Raw genomic sequence first — 19,910 nt, 5'->3', positions numbered from 1 at the left:
GAGATAACTGAATTTCAGCCCCCAGTGCTCTGTTATATAGAATTCAGTCCAGTGTTGACAAGCCAAAAGCTTTAAGCTCAACTAAACATCAAAGAAAACACTTAATCAGAAGCCTGGGTACTTAAAGCCACCACTTGGAAGGATTAAGTGCACTTCGTGCATCTCTTTGCAATGTCAGTTTAAAAGCTGGAAGAAGGTTTTCAGAATCAAGAAGATATAGAAGCTGGAAACCACTTACAGTCAGTGGTATCTGTGCATCTAACGAACATGGCAGTTATTAGAAAATCTCACATGTAATACAACACTTGAACAACCTCCTTATTTATGCAGCTGTCACGTCTTTGAAGAATTGTATTCGACCTTTATATTTTAATAGTGGTGTAAGTTAACAAGAGCTAGATACTGCTTGTGGCATGCATGGAAATTTATTTATTTACCAGAAGGCAACACAGGTGTTTTCCAGAGACCACATTACAAATCCGTGCAACTTCCATAGCCTCATCACACTTGTGTTTGCCAAGTGCCCGCATCATTTACACAGCATCAACAATTTCCTACTTAATATAAAAGCAAAAGACATCCTGGAATAATTACTGGACAATAGCACAGAACAGAACAGCCATACTACTCATTCAAGTAAACAGTAGTCAGCAATTACCACTGGAAACTAATATGCTTAATTTTGGCATCGATTGTTAAAGAGGGTCAGGAGACGCCTTTCATGTTTATCTTAAATATCTTCTATTACCAGGCCAAAGTTTTGAGAGCTGCACATGCTCTTCATGGAATATAATGACCTAATTTAGGTTGATCAAATTATTCTGATAAATAGGTGACTATTCTGTACTCACTAGCACTGCAGAAAGGACACAGTAAACACACTGGGGAAATACAGGAGTTAGAAGCAGTCATGTAAGCTATATGGAATTTGTAACTACTTTTCCATAATCCTGTGAAAAGCTCAGTAAGTACAACATAAATGCACCCTTTTAACACACATATCATCTTCATACCTGTTGTAGTCTTCATCACACTAAAGGTTTCAGGAATTTCTTAGGTCAGGTTTGTTCTCCCCCCTTTCCTTGACCTCCCTTCAAAACTCGTACAATTCACCCTTCTCCTCGGTGGTGTTTTTTAAGGAATAACAACATAGTAAAAGCTACATGTACTATATGAACAAATGTTCTCAGTTATAATTACTTAATGAACATTTTTTCCACTTGTCTTCGGGACAGAGATTTACTCTGCTTGGAACATACCTAGTACATGCTAAGCACCGATGCAATGTAAATAGCATCGAAAAGTATCTTGATCTAACAGCATTCCAGATGGAATCTCTGCAGTGGCAAATTACAACATCATATCCTTTTCAAACTACTTGTACAGCCTCAGTTTTTCTTTACACTAAAACAGAAACATCTACATAACTTTCATATGAAAATAAACAAGAAAACCCAAAGGTCGAGAAGTGCTTCCAGCAGACAAAGCACAGGCTGAGCAACCACAGGCAGCATGAATGTGAATGTCTGCGTCTCAGGAAGATGGAATACATCACTGAGCTCTGAATATTGTGATACTCTATAGCACAGAAGTAATAGAAAACAGATCAGATGTGCACACACATGGAAAAGAAATGTACTCCTTTTTAGCAATGAAAACATAGAAATCCATTACATACCAGGTTTGGATGCGTCTAAAAGGAACCTATTAACTCAGCCAGAAACCACTATTTACATGAATATGGCTTTTATTGGCCTCTTTTGATCATGAAGAGCATTGATAATCTTTCAAAAGAAGTTTACACAACTCCTGATTTATGCAAATTCTCCAACACTGCAGTCAGGGAACGTGACTGCAAAAACTATTTTATTCAACACAAAGCTAACTTTGTGCAGTTACATCTTTTATGTAACTTACACAGATATGTTTTCAATTCTATAGTAAGAATTTTTTTTATTAGTACTTATTGTGACTACAGAGCCCAAACAGAAATGGGAAAAGCTGTTGGTGTGCTGTGTTATATACCGAATTATTATGCTCCTATTGAAAATGCCTGCCAGAAGATGTCTTCAAGACGACATAGCAGATAAAGACATATCGTGACAGGCGAATTTTTGGTAAGCAATAATCACACTAGCACTGCGCAACAGTAAAAGATATCAGCATCCCACTAAATACGTAGCTTTCATCTTTTGAGCAGCCTTAGCAAGGCTGGAGAATATTTCAGAGTCTCATTACACCTTCAGTCCCAAACAGATGTCCCATTTAACTTGAACACACCAGCCATACGAACAAGGAAAGATGAGACACTCAGGTGAGGGTGCTATGCAATGTTCCACATCTCTAGAATACAGTGGTGATTTTCAACAGTTAACAAACAGCCTGTTAGATACTACTAAGAGCACAGTTCTTAAAGAATTATTTTATCATTCAGATATTTTTCTCTGACAGTTCCAGTTATCTGAAAAAACAAGAGAAAAGCCTGCTATTCTGTTTTCCTTCTCTGTGCATTAGTGAATAACAGATTACTGGTGTCCTTACCAGCATCCTGTGCACTGAGAAGTGCCCTCTCAGGATACAGTATTGCTGGATTGGAGCCCAGAGCTATCTTAACTCCCTGGACTTCACAACCTACCAATAGAGCGTCATAAATGTGTTTTATGCATCATACATTTGACTGAAGCCCCATATTTCCTAGACCACTGCTGTATACCAAGACCATGGGAGTCTAGTTTCAAGGAGAATGCCAAGGGATCATTTAGGAAACAGAATTAAAAGCAAGTTCCACTGGGGTTCTAGCTACAAGCACAAGGCAAACAAAACTGCAGGGCTCACCTGCACACAGTACTCCTAAGCTCAAGTAGTAAAGCCTCCTTCAGCTATCGTCCTACACAAGGTTTTTGTCTACAGTTGGTCTCCAGAAAGTTAACTGTAAGTTCAAATACAGCTTATATCTGTGCACAGTGCGTGCTAAGTTCAGCTTCTGTGACAACTCATACATAACTATTCTCTCAGTGTTAAATATACTAAAATGGAGAGAAAAGGTCCTGCAGAAGAAACTATTTCTAACTTAAGAACTGTTCATAAAGATAGAATAGAATATTTGCTCTGTAACAGAAATAGGAACCCTCTAATCTGCATGAATCCTTTCTCCCCTATCTGTCGAACAGGAAGTAGTTTCTCACCATTGCAGAGCACTTTGGATCTGCTGGATGAGAAGCACTGTAGATTCCCACGTAATTCCAGCCACAGCAGGAGAAGAGGAGATAGCAGCATTATGACTACGCAGTAGCATCAGAAGTTGGAGAGGTCAAGCTGCAGTTATTACAATCCAATTATATCAGAACTCTGCAAACAAAAATACCCTTTTGAAATTCTGATCTGCCAAGAAATGCACCTCTTCCTGGCTTCCTAAGAACAACTCAACAAACCACAAAACAGCACCCACGCCTTTAAGGGCAAAGCTTGATAGATACAGCAGGAGACAATTTCAACACTCACCTGTCTTGAAAACGTGCAATGTCACTCATTGTGCTAAAAAATTATTACTTTTATTTATACATAGATGGATCTGTTTGTACAGTAACAATATAATAGGAAAGTATCCTATAAACAATACTGTTTGCTAATACAGTATAAGAGCTGGTGATGAGATTGTTCCTATACTGAGCATTTGCTGCTGGCTCACAACTTCAAAATCGTTATGAGACACTTCCATCTAGAGGCTGAAGTTGGAATAACGAAGACCTGCTGTAAGTTGTGATGTAGACTTCAAACACCTCAGACTATTTCTAGTGAAGAGCTTAACATTTGACCAAGTTTTTTCACCATCTTACTAGACAGATGTTAACAAAACCCATCAAAAATACATCACCTTTCAACTAATTTTTTCAATAACTACAAGGTATAGCCAATCAGATCCTTTCTTTTCCACCTTTCTAAAGTAAAAGAAAAATCACAATCTCCACCAACCTCTAGGAATTCATCCTGTCCATCATTTGTTCTGAAAATGCTCTTCATAGAACGTGCTGTCAGGTGTCAGAGTTAAGGCGTAGGTTAGTACAAAGCCAATAGAACTGTGAAATAAATTCTAATAACTGACAAACAGCTCTGGACAGAAAAGTACTGAATTGGTCCAGGCATTAAGAAGTTTTATTTAATTGCATTGTAGGACTAAGCAGGGAATTATCCCATCTGCTGGAGCAGTTGTGGGACTGACAACAGCATGCAGACATGGGTGCTCATGCTATTAGAATGCTTGAGGGGCCCACAGTCTAAGAAAAGCTATGTCAGGAGGTCTCTGTACGGATCCCTCAATAGCACACCAGCCTGTAGAGTCTCTGAGTGATCCCAGAAGTCAGTGACCCACTAACATTGCAGCAGCATGGGTTCATCCTGTGCTAACACCCGAGACAGGTGCAGCTGATTATTTAGAGACAAGTTTACAGAAGTTACTTGTATTTCTTGATTGAAAGTAAATGAACTAATAACCTCACTGCATTAGTCCATTGCTTATCAGTCTTCTGCTACACACAGCAGGCTTTGTCTTTTCTCAGTGCTACCTAACAGCATGCCATCAGCAGCTCTAGATAACCACCTGGATTCCTTCTCCTGGTGAGTAGCAAAATGAGAATAATCTCATCCTGCTATGCAACAAGATAAGTACAAAGGAATGAACACCTTTGCATACCTCTCTTCAGACTACATGCTCCAGAGTGGTAAGCATAGCATAAACAGCTTAGATTTATTACATGTAATGTATGTATGATTACATGGAATGTATGTATGTAGGTCACTCTGAAAGTAACGTCGCCTTTTCATTTCCACAGAAACTACAACAGATACAAAGACCATCACAACACCATTTGATAAAGCAGACTCTCAGAGACAAAACATTATTTTTCAACAGTCACCACCATTAGTTATGGATTTTCACCAGCTGCAAATAAGAGCCCACATGCCATGCTTGTACAAATCTGCACGGCCAACCACTGCTGAAACGTACCACCCGCTGCCTCACTGTGTTCACATCCACTGTTTGGTCTCCAGAAACATTCAGAAAGCACCAAAGAATGCCAGTGGGTGTCATTTGTTCCTCAAGGAGGAATTCAGCGGTGCATTTTTCCTTCGCACACACTTCCATGTCAGGCACCATTTTGTCAGACTGCACTCTGCTGCCATCTGTCACACAGCAACAAAACTAACAGTTTTGGCAGGAAGGTCCAAATTCCCTGCCGTACCACCAACATCCACTTCTGATTTCACAGGACAACATAATCAAATAGGAGACATTGCTTGCAGAGCAGCCCTCGTATACAAACAGATATATTGAGTGTTGTATTGCAGTAAGGTATATGTGCTATATGTACTCTTCACTGCTTGATTAATCCCCTTGTAGAAAGATCCAAGATTATGAGAAGAGATTAAACTTGCATATTACTGGTTGTAATCAAAAACCGAAAGCCAGCTAAGTCAACACTGCTGTAAGCTTTTCTGATTCTACACTCTGTTATTAACTTTTAAATGCATGTTTTTGGGAAAATCATCTTGACATTTCAGTGGTGAGAAGCATACACAGAACTTCTGAAATGATTTCCTTTTAAGTGGGAGGCAGCAGTGGGTGAATAAAATGGAATATCAACAAACGGAGTCCCACTTACCAGCAGCAAACAGACCTGATAAAAATAGCTCAGGAGAACAAAAATACCACTTGTATTATTCCCTAATTACCATTCTGATTTTGTGAAGTCTGTTGTGCAAAATTTTCCCTTAGAAACTGCTTAGAATACCTACATACAGCATACTCAAGAATAAAGCTGTAGGGAACTCCATTTTTAAAGCAAAATACTTTGCTTCAAAGCACGTAATAAGCACATTTCAACATCATACTTAATTGAGCTGTCGTGGGCTTTTTTGTCTCCTTGTATTGCATACATGGCCACAAACAGATCATAAAGTTATGCTGCAAACAAATTACAGAATCATACAAGTCAGAAGTGACCTCTAGAGATCACCAACTCCAACCCCCCATCATGCCTTTACTCATGAGGGAGACTCTCCAGGCCCCTAATCATCTTTGTGGCCCTCTGCTGAACATCCTGCTTCCTTACCAGCAGCTCAAGAACATGAACATTTTTCTTCAACTTCTGAGAAATAAGTTCTATTTCAGATCTATGACCAGTTCTTGTGCCATTTTTATTCTACAGATACGCCTTTTCTACAGTTGTATGTATACACGTAGCTAGATAGCTACATACCTAACTTCACAGTGGAGTGCAAGATTTTGCACAAATACACTTACATCAGTATATCTCGCAGCTTCTTTTTTCTAGCATCACTTGATCAATATCATCATACGTACACTAGAGGGAGTTGTAGAAATGTGTGAATTTCATAAAAAAGATAAAACACCACACATCACTACAAGATGACAGCATTTTTATAGCAATTTAAGGTACAAAGTTAGGGAATGAGGCCAAACAGTTTTATAGTCAGTGAAGTGTGACGGTGCCATTTAACGCACCCTTAAATCAAAACAAATCATGTTTCAATAAACATACAGACTCTTAAATAGCAGATGAAAACAATTATGGTTACTTGGTAGGTTTGGGCATTTTTGTTTGGTTGCTTTTAACTTCTGATGTTTGACTCTATTCTATATATAGATCTATATGCAAAAATATGTAGGTAATATTCAGACAATAACATATAGCAATATAAGTATTTGCTGTTAACCTAATAGAGTCATGCAAAGATTAATGAAGCAACACTTAGAATAGGCTTCAGGAAACTGGATGGAAACCATTTAGTGTATTTTTCAATTTTATATGTTTGAAGTTTTGTTTGTTTGGGTTTCTTTTTTTCATTATTAGAGATAAGCACAAGTTTACTTGCTATCTCTCTTTCACTCAGCTCTTCATGAACGTTTCCATTTACAGTTTACTTGTACTTATTTTAATTGAGATATACAAACATCACCTTACAAGACAGAAAGCTACCTGCAGTATTAGCTTTTTAGGTGGTTTCTGCTGCTTGCTGTTGATGAAGTGTCAGCTCAGGAGACCTCTTTTTCTGTTTTGTTTTGTTTTCACTGCAACAGTCAAATTAAAGGAACACGGATTAGAATATACACCATTTCCTGTGCTAGAATCTAACACTATTACAAACAGACACAACAAAACAACAAGAATGAAAACAAAAAATTGAAGGCGGGGAAAAAAACAAATAATGAAATCTTGCCACATATACATATCAAGTCCTAAAGACAGCAGAAAACAAAACGACAAATATATACGTAATTTTATATAAGAGGGAAAGATCAGGACATCACAGAAGTCAACAGCCCTTCCTTCCTCAAAGGCAACAAGGCTCAGCTCCTATGGAAGCTAGGAAAGGAATTCAAATCCCCCTCTAAAACAAACAAACAAAACCAAACAACCTCACACCATGATAAGATTAGAAAAGTTGTGTAGATTTCTGCAAGCAGCAGGACTCATCTAATCGCAGTATTTTAGAGCATATAATGAATGCAAGGAAATTTCCTGTTTAAAAATAGCAGCTTATATTTGCACAACTGAAACAGATGTAGACTCCTTTTTTCTTATGGGTGACATTACTGGGGATCAAATTAAATGGCAACCTGCTGGTTTTCTTTTCCTACAGTATTCTTAGTGAGTAATGGGTTTACATATCTTACTTTCTAACACTGGTACATGTTCCTTATGAGGCATAACTGGAGCGTGCCTTTTTATACAGTGTCTCAAAGGATGAGATTATTTGAAGGCTTCTTGAGTAATCCAGTATTCATATTCTGAAGATACACTTCTCCTAGGATGATTTTTTTCATCTAAAACAGAGATTATTTTACACTGATTAAGGATTAAAAGGAATTGTAAAAAAGCAGTTAAGCAGCAAACCAATGTTCTCAGTATCAATATAATACATTGGTGTAAGTACATACAGTTGTACCTGAACTGACTGAAGAATGGTTTTTCGGTGAGTTAAGGAAGAACATTAAAGGGAGGGAAAGGAAAAAGTTATCCCCACAAACTAGCAAATACATCAGTGCACAAAACAAAGCAAACCCCACTCAGCTCTCTGAAAGTTTCTCCCTAATGCCTTCCCCGCTGCCCCTCCTCTCTGTTAGTTACTAAGCTTAGGCCATGGAAACCCCTTCTCTGCAAATACACATGCTTCAGATCTATAGGTTCCTATGGCTGCAACTGAACACAGTTACCAGAAAAAGAGCAAGGTGAGAAAACACATGCCCCAAAAGGCAGCCCGTGAAATTCTCCCAGTGACAGAGAGTCTGCAGACTCGTGGTCCTGCTGAATATGCAAGAGCCCAGAATAGCAGGAATTAGCCAAATCTGTGATATCACCAGCAGACATTCACATAACCCTAACCACATCCACAAAGGCATTACCTACTGCATACAAAGGCTACACTGAGGTGGTCCTAGCTCAAACCTACCTCTAACTATTTGGAAAGACACAAACAATTGTTCCACACATAACCATAACAATTCATCCCAAAATCTGCCTGGCACGATAACAATTCCTTGACTTACATAATTTATAGATTGATCAACGTATAGTTATAAATATACCTTACTCTGATGGTATATTACATGTACAGATTACTGGAGTTTCAGCAGGGCTTGATGATGTATCAATGCAATATGCTCTAAGTCACTCTGATGATGCATAGTCACCGTATATATTGTATGTGTGAAGTACTTCAATGGTGTATAACTTTAGCAATGGCACCGAGCGAGGAGAACACTAGCAGGAAGTAGATTGTGCTGACACATTACGTAGAAGTGCAAATACAGTATTAACGAGATGAATTGCAGAAGCTGATTAAAGAAGCTGTAAGATGAAGGAAAGTGCAGCTACAACAGCAGAGTAGCAAAGGCTGTGGCTGCAGCGAGTGCTTGCTCAAATGAAACAGTCGTGGGCACAGAAATAATGGAAATAATCTGCTTACCTTAGGAAGGTTTCAGGTATGCAGGGAAGTCCAGTGAGATGCCCTCACCTCTACTGCCAACCCTTAACTGAGGTCTGGGAAGGGGGGGATCCTGGCTCCACCCCTTCCAGTCACTCACAGGCAATGCAAGCACCTGAGCTCCCCTGGTTTGGCCCTGCCTTCCCACCAGGTGCTCAATCTCTGGTTCAAGCCATGACTTAGCTTTTCTGATACAGAAGCCTGGTTAGTATGAAAGGAAGGAAGACAAGCTGTATAAGCTTTTAGCAGTATTTTCATTCACTGCTCAAAAGCCAAACTCAGTATGATTCAAGTTGCCCATCAACTCCATTAAAACTCTATCAGAAATCAACTTGCTTGCATGCTCTTATTCTTCTGGTTTTGAGCAAGAGTAAAAACTGAAAATCAGTTTGAGCCCTGAGTTGTGATAGACTTGACCTTCCCTTTTAAAAAGTAAGAGTAGTGGATAATTCTATTATTGATACACAGAACTATAGAAACCAAGATATTTTCTGATCGTTAAGCACAAGAAAGGAAAACGTAATTAATCATCAGGCAGATGGAACATCACTGAGTAACACATTTGGAAAAACCTTGACATCACTAAATAAGCAGAAATTGAAAAAGACTGAATACAACAGCATTAATAGAGGTGGATCAGATCACAACTAATTGGCCTCTCAATGTGTGCTGTTAAGCATCCTCATAGAGGAGAGTCGAACTTAGATAAAGAAGTCAATTCTTTTGTTTCACTTCAGTTCCACAGAAAATAACTTCTTTTGCTATTTCAGAAAGCTCCCAGCAAGTATGACAAAGGAAAGTCTCAAAAGCAACTTTATACAGAAGAAAACCAACAAGGAATTTACATTTAAGACTGTAAAAATCATGATGAGTTAACATGATCCAGATTCACTCTTTACAGCATTTGCACACAGGTAAAAGATTCAGAAAAATCAATTACAGTATTTAAAAACTTCCAGCCGAATACAAAATCATACATTTCCAAAAGCACATGTACACCAAGTTGCTCCTCACTCAGACAAGCACAAACCTGGCTAACTCAATACACTTTGTTAGCCCCTGAGAAACTAACCAAGGCCTTACAGTAACAAAGTGATTAAGCAACACCGCACCTCAAGTGAGAAACACATTAGCGGATACAATAAATAGCATTAAATAATTTTGATGGTAGCATAGCACTGCAAGACCTTTTTGGACCAAGAATTAAGGTACACAAGCCTTCAGATAATACATTACTAGTTCAGCATGATTGCATTGCCCTCCAAAGCCGAAAAGTGCAAAAAGACCAAATAACAGCCATTTAATTTTCAGAGAAAAAGAATGATTGACTCTTCACCGTAGCACATCCATAGAAAAATAATTCTAAATGCCTGAACTGTTCTCAAAGACCAACATTCTCAAGATGCTGCGCGCTTTCCCTCAGAAGTAAAAACGATAGGTATGAATATCTGGCTTCCAAGCTTTGATCTAAAGGAAAATATTTGTCTCATACGGTAGTTTTCTTAGCACTATTGTAAGATGTGCTAAGTCCAGGTCTCCTGGAATCTTCGTTCAAGAATAAATATTCTAAAGCAGTTTCATCTCTGCTGTTAGTGTTCACTGGCTCTAACAAGCAGACTTAAGGTCAGTGGTTAAAGGATATCTATTGGGATAAAGCAGGAGGAAGTAGCTGATTGGGAATGCTGCTGTTTTAGCCTAGCACAGCTCCGTTGTTTCTGATGCTCCTGTCATTCTGTAAGTAGAAGCGTAGGAAATAATCCACAAGAAGGGCTAAGATGTTAATCTGTTCCCTACCCTTTTTAACAAATCACATCCTAGTAAAAGTCACAAAGGAATATGAAACAATAACATTTAACAAACAGCCACGTTCTTTAAAACAGGTAAAAAAGCAGCACAGTTAAGTCCAGGCTGTAACACAACACACATTCCTAGTGAAATTACACCTCAGAGCGAGGCAGGATGGTAAGATAATGAAACGTGATGAGAAAGCAGTAGAATACAATGTTGTAAAACCAGGGATGTGGATGAAACTCTTCTGCATTTATCAGTGGGAGTTCTGTTGTAATTCCAGTGCATGTCAGAGTCTCTTAAATTTACAGAACACTTCTGAAAGACTGTTAGAGATGTGCATAGATTGAGTCAGATACTTTTTATCTTTGCCTCGTTTTTCACTTCGAAAGTGTGAAACTTGAACCTCAGCTAGACCTGTGCCTGTAATGCATCGCTCTGGTTTTACTTGTAGGTTGATCAACTCAGTACAACTCTCCGGAGCCTCACAGGATGACTTACATTTCATTTAGTAAATGCTATGTCTCCAGTTCACTATGAGTAGTACTCAAAGTGAGCTGAGCAATCCAAGGTAACTTCTAGGAGCAGAACAGGAACTTGCTTCAGAGTTGAAGACCATCACTGCTACTTTAAGACCAGTTTTTTAACAGACTACAGAACGACTTAAAATAAGGATTTGTAAAATAGTTGACAACAAGATTTGATATCTCTTTTCTCTACGTAAAAAACACAAAAGTTTTTGGGGTTTTTTTGTCTGTTTTTTAAATAAGGTTGGTATTTCAATAAATGAAAGGCATAAAAAACACTTTCAAGTTGCTGTAGCCCTACTAGATCATAATGCAGAGCAGCAATAATGTTAAGAAAAAATATAAATAGGAATAAGGTAGATAATATAGGTACCTAACTGACCTTACTCTTAACTTAAGGCACCTAAGTCAAAGGCATAAAATGAAAAGATGCAACGTCCTAATGTGTTTATATTGTTTCCTGCTTTTTCCCCAACAGTTTTTAGTATCTTAACCCACACCATATCCAGATTTTGTTTCGCTGATGTTTTCTTTGGTTGTTCATTGCTTTTTTTTCCCCCCTAAACTTGTGTATTTAATTATTTTTTAAGCTTACTTTATAGTCAATTCTTTGTTTTATTAAAACAGAAGGTTATATTTTAAACTCTATGTCTTCAATTTCTTTTTTTTTTCCTTTGGAAAATTCTAGGCACTTTATATCACACAAAGAAGTTACTATTTTCATACCATTTACTAACCCATACTAGCAGTATATATGAGCACTCAGGAATATGTTACCTTCACTTCATGTAAAGAAAAAACATTTCTCTCAATTCTTCATATCAGTATATTATACCCACTCTATCATTCTATCAGGTGAAAGCTTCCCTGGAAGTGCAGGTGGTGAGTGGAGTTTATATGTATGTTTTGGAACTCCCTTCTGTTTCCAAGAAAGTTCTGCTTCACCTGTTTCAACTCGTCTTCCTTCAGTCTCAGTAGTTCCATTACAAGCAACCTGAGATTTCGGTTTCTGCTGTCCTTGTTCGAGTTCAAAACTCAAAATAAGAGAATCAACAAGAGAGTCCAGTTCATCCAAGTTCTTAAATGGCATAGGTGTTCTCTGGAAAGGATTATTTGCAGAAGACAATGCAAGTAAACTGAAGTAATTGTTAAAATATCCAGCTATGATAGAAATCTCTCCCGCAAAGCTCCTGAGCAGGCTCGTGTTTCTGAAAGACCCTATGAGAAACAAAAGCAGAATCAGAGGTAGTATTCTGCAAAAGGAGACCAAGCAGCCTTCCCTCCCCCGTGCTATATAGATCACCTTTGGTCTACAAGTTACTACCTAGGCAGGTAATAACTCAGGTAAATACCTTGTAAGGTAGAAGAAACAATCTGATGGACTTCAGATAGACACCGCTCCAATTCCAAATATTTTGCAGCAATGTTGGTGCTTCTCTTGATTTCCTGATACAGACATTCTTCTTCTGGTAACTGAGATTGTATTCCTGTCTGCATTAATAAACAGTAATTTAAAGAGACCCGAACACACGACAGCAATCCTTAATAGTTAACACACTATTGCAGACATAGTCACACAGAAGTAGGCCACTGAAACACTAAATAAAAGGGATGTTAGGCCACTGGAAGAGCTCCGGGAAGAAGTGTCTATTTTTGACAGGAAGGAAAACTGCCAAACAAACAGGATAACTAAAATTCCAAGAAAGGCCTGGTCCTTGGAACGTAGATTAACTTAGCTGTCCTAGCTTTTAATTCAAATTACCAGCAACTGCAGCAATTATTGCAGCAGTTACCCAGTTTCACTCACATGACTAAACTTCAGGGCATTAATCATGACACAGACAGAAGAATAACAGTGGACAGACAGATAACAAAGACAGAAGAACATATAAACAACCCTAGAAACAGTAAGTAAAATTAAAATGAAGAACTTTTAAGTTTAAATGCAGTGAACAGAAAAGCTGCAGAGTTCCAATCACAAGAATGCCCTTAAGGGAGGAAGTGGAGTCATGCAATTCTAAGTATGTGAAAGGTAATCTCAGTTGTTTGTTTTCATTTGTTGTTGGTTTTTCTTTGTTGTTGTTGTTAAATGCACCTTTTTAGTTTAAAATCCAATTTCAAAGCACAACTCTGGTGAAATATTTTCCTTACCTTTCTACAATGAGAGACATTACTTTCAAGGAATCTGGCTAAAGCCACGGTACTGTCCTTAATTTGACTTTGAATCTACAAAGGAATATTTACATAGTAAATTTGAGTCAAGACACAGTAGAAATACAACACTACTTCAGAAGCAGAGCAAAGAGCATACTAACAAGGATAATATTGAAAATCAAAAGCAACGTTTCTGCAACATAAGATGGAATTTCATAAAATAAAACAGTTAATGTTCTCCACCAGTTAACAGATCTGCAAAACTTCATGTACCTCAGTATTGGAGAATCAAATGAGCAAACTTAAGAGTTCATTAAAGAAAGGTTCTCCTGTAATCGTTATGTCATTGCCATTTTAAGTAGTGGGGTAAGCTCCTGGCTCATACCCTTGTGTTCTCTGACTTCACAGTAGCTAGAGACATGAGCTAAAACATTATCTCAGCGACCAAGTATACACAGAACTCCTGTCAGTGGAAAATAACCTGCTGCCAGTGGATAGTGTTATTTGGAAAGCAGGTTGTACAATTACTTTTGCTAAAAACATGAAAAAAATTCTGCAAGACTTCAATCACTTATCTCATACTTCTATTACTCACTGTAAATTTATTCCACACAAACTTTCTGCAAAGAACTACAGAAGAAAGCGATATGAGAGTCTCTAAAAACATACCAGTAACTTCTAATTTTAATATTATCTCACCTCATTTTGTGGATATTGTTTCACTAGTTCGTTCTGCGTCATTCTTGCTTTTTCCTGTAGAGTATCCATAAGCACCTCCAGCCCTGAGCCTACTCCATCATAAACAGCGCGGACAAAGTCCTTGTAAAACAAAGGGTCAAAACATGATTCAAGGTACTCATTTGGCCATTTTAACACCGTAACACAAAACAAAGTTTGGGACAAGCCTTCATGCTCAAGTATTTTTCGTACTTAACTATGAAGTCAGTATTTCTATTAAACATTTTTTCACCTGTAGACTGATAGTAGAAATACTGTTTTCTTCAAAAAAGGAAATATCAGTTCTTGTGAGTACTGCCAGGTATCCTATGCATTTCATTGTCTGTTTCACTGCTTCGTTGACTTTGCTCTGTGCTTCTGTTACCATTGAGGATATATCTGAAGAACATCCCTTAGAAATAAAAGTAAATCATTCATTGAAACTAGAAAGTATGTATGTTCAAAGAGCACACATTTTGTATAGTACAAGTTTGTAATGCCAAATAGCTCATTTCATTGTCAGCTTTATATCTTCCCACTTGCAACTGTTTCCCTACCACAGATAGAAGCCAACACCTTATAACCTTAAAGAGAAATGGTAATATTATACTAAACAATTTAAATAGAATTAGCCTTCAGAAGGCTTGTAATACTGTAACATGACAAAACACAGCAATGACAGGAGAGTAGCAAGGTCCTAGGCTTCAGCAAGCAAGGACTTGTTCAGACACAGCATCTGTGGGCACAAAAACAAGGGAAATAATCTGCTTACCCTTGGAAGGCCTCAGGTAGGCTGCTATCTCCAGCAAGATACCCTTGCTTGCACCTGAGCTGCCCTGGGTTGGCCCTGCCTTCCCACCAGGAGCTCAATCACAATGAAACTTATAATTGAGTTACGAATACTTTTGACATTAGCACGCGAGTTGAAGGAAAAAGCATAGATATGGTTCAGTTAATAGCAGCTCTGGTAATGCTAAAAGTAGAGTTAAAAAAAAGCAACAGCTTACTACCCCCTACAACACACGAGCTGAATCACAGTGATTCTGTGTCATCCTTAGCAGGCAGAACTTAACAGATCAGGACAAATACCATATTGAGAAGCCCGTGTTGTTAGGACATAGACATACAAGTCTGCGTTGCATTGAACTAGCAAAAAAAATACCAGTTTAGCCAGTACAAACATATCCTTTGCTATTCATCCTCCTTAGCTTCATTCTTTGCTCTGTATGCTAGACATTTGACTGTTTCTAGCACATGTGTAGTTAATATTACTTTAACAGAATTTCTCTACACAGCAGCTGAGCCACGTTCTCTTTTTCCAAAACGCATACTTTACCTGCAACAGTAACTGTAAATAACCTCCCAAGTTCTTTACTTCCTGTTTTATTTCTTCATCAGTCTTCATAGATCCAGTGCACTTCTGCACATTGTTCAGCCAAGTCTTGATCAGTACCACAAGCTGGTCAAAAGCAGAGGTAATTTTGATGCTGTAGGACTGAGCATCATGGTCAAGAGACATAACTACAAAAGAAATAGGAGAACTTCAGAATGTCTCCTCAGTAAATGGAAGTAGGAATGTTTATTCTTTCCATCACCTAACATATGTTTGCACATTTGAAAGGCAATTCACTGATAACATTTATCTTAATGGTTACAAAAGCCAGACTTACAATTTTTTTGACATTCTTCTTCTTGCTGCTCATAGGCTTTAGAAATGGCAGAAACTCCAGAAGAAATTGTAAACAAATTGATCAGGAGATGATCTGCAATGCTCTTTCCTCCTTCATGATTCTGTTCCAGTAAATCTAAAGCTGAACTTATGGATTCTTTGCAAATTCCAGGAAGAAGAGAATCAAAAAAGTTGGGCTGTATGCTGGATTTGTTCTGTGTGCCTGTATGGTATAAAAAATACAAAGTCATGAAACTCCTCACAAAAATAAGCAGACAAAACCTATACAATGACCATTTACATTGCTTCTTCAGCTATGTCTAGCTGCTAGAGATAGCAAGTTTAAAAACATGTACACGCAATTCTGAACAATTTCTAGGATTAGTCAGTACAAATATCATAGTGAAATTCTTCAGCATACATCCAACTGATTTGACAGTGGAACATATAGACAGAAAACGAAGCAAACAAGCCAACCTAAACTACCTACATAAGCACATCTGGAAAACTGAAGCATCTGGTATTTCTGGGGAAAAAACAAAATCTATAAAACCTGACAAAGAGCCAGAGCAAACCTTAGCAGTTACATCAACAGCAACAATGCAAGCACATTCTCCAATCGTACCAGCATTCTGCCACTAGCAGTTTGCTTCAGCTATCATCATTCTCCTGTAAACCTCCAGTTAAGCATAGTAATGTTGCAAGTAAAACCCTTATTAAAAAAACAGTCTCAAGTGGTAGTTAGAAACTTTTATCCTAAGAAAGCATAACTACAGAAACAAAGAAGAAGATCCATTGTTAACAGATTAACATTCTAAGTATGAATTCATTACAATTAGGACACTTACCATTTTGTTCTCTGGCCTTCCCCCCCCCCCTTCCCCCATGATTATTACAAGTTCATACTACGGAGTATTTTCAAGTTCTCAGTATAAAGTGAACAGCGATCTGCCGTATGGTAAGTACCTGATATATAGGATGCTTGTGTGTTCTGGATTGGCTGCAATTTTATACCAGACAAACATCCAGAAATTCTCTTGTTCTTCATGAAACTCCTACTTCTGGAAAGGATGAGAGCATGAAGACATTAAACTCTTAAACAATCTCTCTCCTAGTGCTCACTGAAGGATCAATGAATATTAATATCCACCAGGAAATTGTGTGTATACATATTTATGTACACACACACTTTCAATTCATAGTTTGTTAACACAGACCCTGAGATAGCCTGTCCTTTTTGCTCCCTTGCCCTACACATAATGAACACCAAATCTTAGAGCAACACATGGAATTCAATTTCATTCAGCAGTATGTATGACTGACTCAAGTCAGCTGCTGACAGTGCAGCAAGGAAGCCCATTTCCCTCTTCCAGTAGCTTTTATTGTTCCGTTGTTCCCAGGAGAGGCAGAATGAGAACAAGCACACTTCTGAGGTTCAAGAACACACGCCTACAACATTACAATACTGTCCAGAAGTCAGCTTCAGATACAGCCAAGTGTTATTTTATATTATGTTATTTTATATTTCAAATAAAAAGAAACTGTTTATTCATTGTGTTCTTTTCAGGCTTGTTTACTCAGAATGATCACCATTTTACCATCAGCTAAAGTGACCTGCTTCACAGCAAAATAACAATGATCAGCTGTAGGCCACTAAAAGAGCTATGAGGAAGCATCAGTTAGCATTTGCATTACAAGCAACAATTTGCACAATTCTAGAATCATAAATACTGTCACAAGACTGAACCCTCAAATGCAAGGTTCTCAGATCAGCTGCAAATCATTAATAAAAAAAATATTGCTGTTGTATTAAGGAGCCCCGAAGAAAACCTGAACAACAATACATTTCACTCCATACCAACACCTAGATATCTGGCTTACAAAGCCTCACACATTTTGGCCGAACGTACTCTTGGGTATGGGGGAGTCTTTTTTCCCCTTATTTCTCATCAATTTTGAAAAATAAGATTATAAATGAAGTACTCACTAATACAGTGTATGAGAAAAGTAAGGATTGTAACGACAATTGAAGTGCCTATTCAAGACTGCTCGTGCTACTAATGGAATACGCATGTGTACCTATACCCTTATATCAGGTCCTCTGCAGGTTGATCAAAAATCCTAAGCTAGAGGTAAATCGGTCCATTCCTGGAGATAGCTCTCAGAAGATAATTGGGAACAGCTTTTATCATCAGCTGATTGTCAACTGTTACACATAAAGCCTGCTGGCACTGATTACTCATCCATTGCTCTGCACAGCCTTAGAAATACTACTCTTTAATCTGCCAAACTGCTTTAGTGGGAATGCAATTCTTATTATTACACTGGCAACGCGTTGCATATTAAAACCCATTTCACGAGGGAACACAATAAAATGCACTAAGATTGCACACACTTAGTATTCCCCTATTCCTCACATTTTCTTTTACATTAATTTGGCTATAATGTAATTTTTTCATTTAACTCGTAGGTTTGTCATTATAATAAACTAAAACAAAGACTTATAAATAAAAGATTATAAATGGCACAGAAGTATAATTATGCAAATAAACTTCTGATTTGTTTTAAGCGGGGGTGAAGGAATTATAAATGACCACCTTCTTCTGGGAAGAGAAGAAACTGAGGCATCTGACAGGTCAGGTTCCCACTCATCAGCAGGGTCATAAAATACATCAGCAGCTTTATTGCTATCATTACTCTGAGAAATAAAGTAAACAGAAGAGAAGGAAGGTTAAGTAGAAACAGAGAGCTAAGAATACAATACCAGGCTGAAGACACAATGTTCTGCTGTACAACAGTAGATTTAATCACAGAACCACAGAATTGTAGGGATGGGAAGGAACCTCCAGAGATCACTGAGTCCAATCCACCTTAATGCTTTTCTTTTTGTTAGGAAATGTCTAATTTAGAAAATAACTGACAGCTAGGTTGAGATGCAAGCTTTTAAAATGCAAAACAAAGCAGGAGACATTTAGTGAAGACACTGCTATTCAGCATCTTGAGATATAGGATACAGCAATACCAAGTAAAAAGCTTTTTCACAGCTCTCTCCATATTTCAACATCTATTAAAATTCTGTGCATGTGATTCACACAAAAGTGAATATAAAATAAGTAAATGCATCATGATTTTAGCCATATTTTTGCATATGACATAGAATTCTCTCTGCTATTGTCAAGATTCAGACAGGTTTTAGTAATGAACACAATATACTTCTACCACTGGAAATTTTTGCATCTCACAGAACTACATTTTTTCTGTGGATGTTTGCTTTTTAAGGTCACATGGAAAAAAACCCCACGATTCTCCTTATATGATTATAACGATTATTAAAATATCTTCAACAAAACATTACTGCTCATTAGTTAGTGGATTTCCTTAAGATCTTACTGACCTCATACAGTTCTTTCATTGCTGCTAGTTTGCATTCAAATTTCTCCAGGCTCCAGAAAGTTGCTATGCGCAGTTTGACATTACGAACCTGCACCTGAACAGAAGACACTGATCCTGTTTTGTCATCAATTTTGTCATGCCTGAGAATTTGAGGACATTAAAAATAAGAAAACAGGAGTAAATACGAAGTACTTGTAGGTGGATCATAAAGAGACCAAATGTGCTTACAAGCCCAGTCATTGTCTGGGACATCATGTTTCTCACAAAATGCAAACATGAGATTCCTTTTCAAATTAATTTATAAGAAAAAAATCCTTGCAGTCAATAGCCCCATACAGATTCCCGTCAAGAAACTCAGAACCAAACATATGCTATGTAGACTTCTATTGCCAGAAACACCTAAAAGCCACACAGCAAAACACACCCACTCGCCCATACTACTGTAGCCATGTTTACTGCAGAGATTGTCCTGTGCTGTGTGCATCTGTGCTCCTGTTAAGGACACCCGGCCATTATACAGAACCAACAGGTCTCAAGCGCTCAATATTCAGTGCGTGCACGTTCTGAGGTTTTCACTTCAAACTACCTCTATTTTGTTAAGTCATAGTGGCTGACACATACACCATGGTTTAGTTTTGACCAAAATTAGAATAATT

At 37.9% G+C, this 19,910-nt stretch overlaps 1 protein-coding gene across 6 annotated transcripts in view; it reads right to left on the bottom strand.

Annotated features, from left to right (window-relative positions):
• The window catches only part of KIF14 (kinesin family member 14), a 195,749-nt gene that overhangs the window by 159,946 nt on the left and 15,893 nt on the right, over nt 1–19,910 (bottom strand). For 3 of the 6 annotated variants that reach the window (XM_046944590.1, XM_422190.8, XM_046944595.1), the window contains 10 exons: nt 19,256–19,394; nt 18,459–18,559; nt 16,828–16,922; nt 15,863–16,084; nt 15,529–15,713; nt 14,446–14,604; nt 14,175–14,294; nt 13,473–13,547; nt 12,674–12,812; nt 9,802–12,539 (listed from right to left, as the gene is read on the bottom strand). In XM_046944590.1, the coding sequence (XP_046800546.1) occupies nt 12,151–12,539; nt 12,674–12,812; nt 13,473–13,547; nt 14,175–14,294; nt 14,446–14,604; nt 15,529–15,713; nt 15,863–16,084; nt 16,828–16,922; nt 18,459–18,559; nt 19,256–19,394 (1,624 nt within the window). In that variant the 3' untranslated portion in view covers nt 9,802–12,150. Of the gene's footprint in view, nt 1–238; nt 3,349–6,998; nt 7,091–7,696; nt 7,847–9,801; nt 12,540–12,673; nt 12,813–13,472; nt 13,548–14,174; nt 14,295–14,445; nt 14,605–15,528; nt 15,714–15,862; nt 16,085–16,827; nt 16,923–18,458; nt 18,560–19,255; nt 19,395–19,910 lie in introns of those variants that run through there. The other 3 variants (XM_046944591.1, XM_046944592.1, XM_046944594.1) reach the window with 3 other exon arrangements.

Source organism: Gallus gallus, chromosome 8, assembly GCF_016699485.2.
Source record: "Gallus gallus isolate bGalGal1 chromosome 8, bGalGal1.mat.broiler.GRCg7b, whole genome shotgun sequence".
Lineage (NCBI taxonomy): Eukaryota > Metazoa > Chordata > Aves > Galliformes > Phasianidae > Gallus > Gallus gallus.
This window is presented reverse-complemented; position numbering and strand designations above follow the sequence as displayed.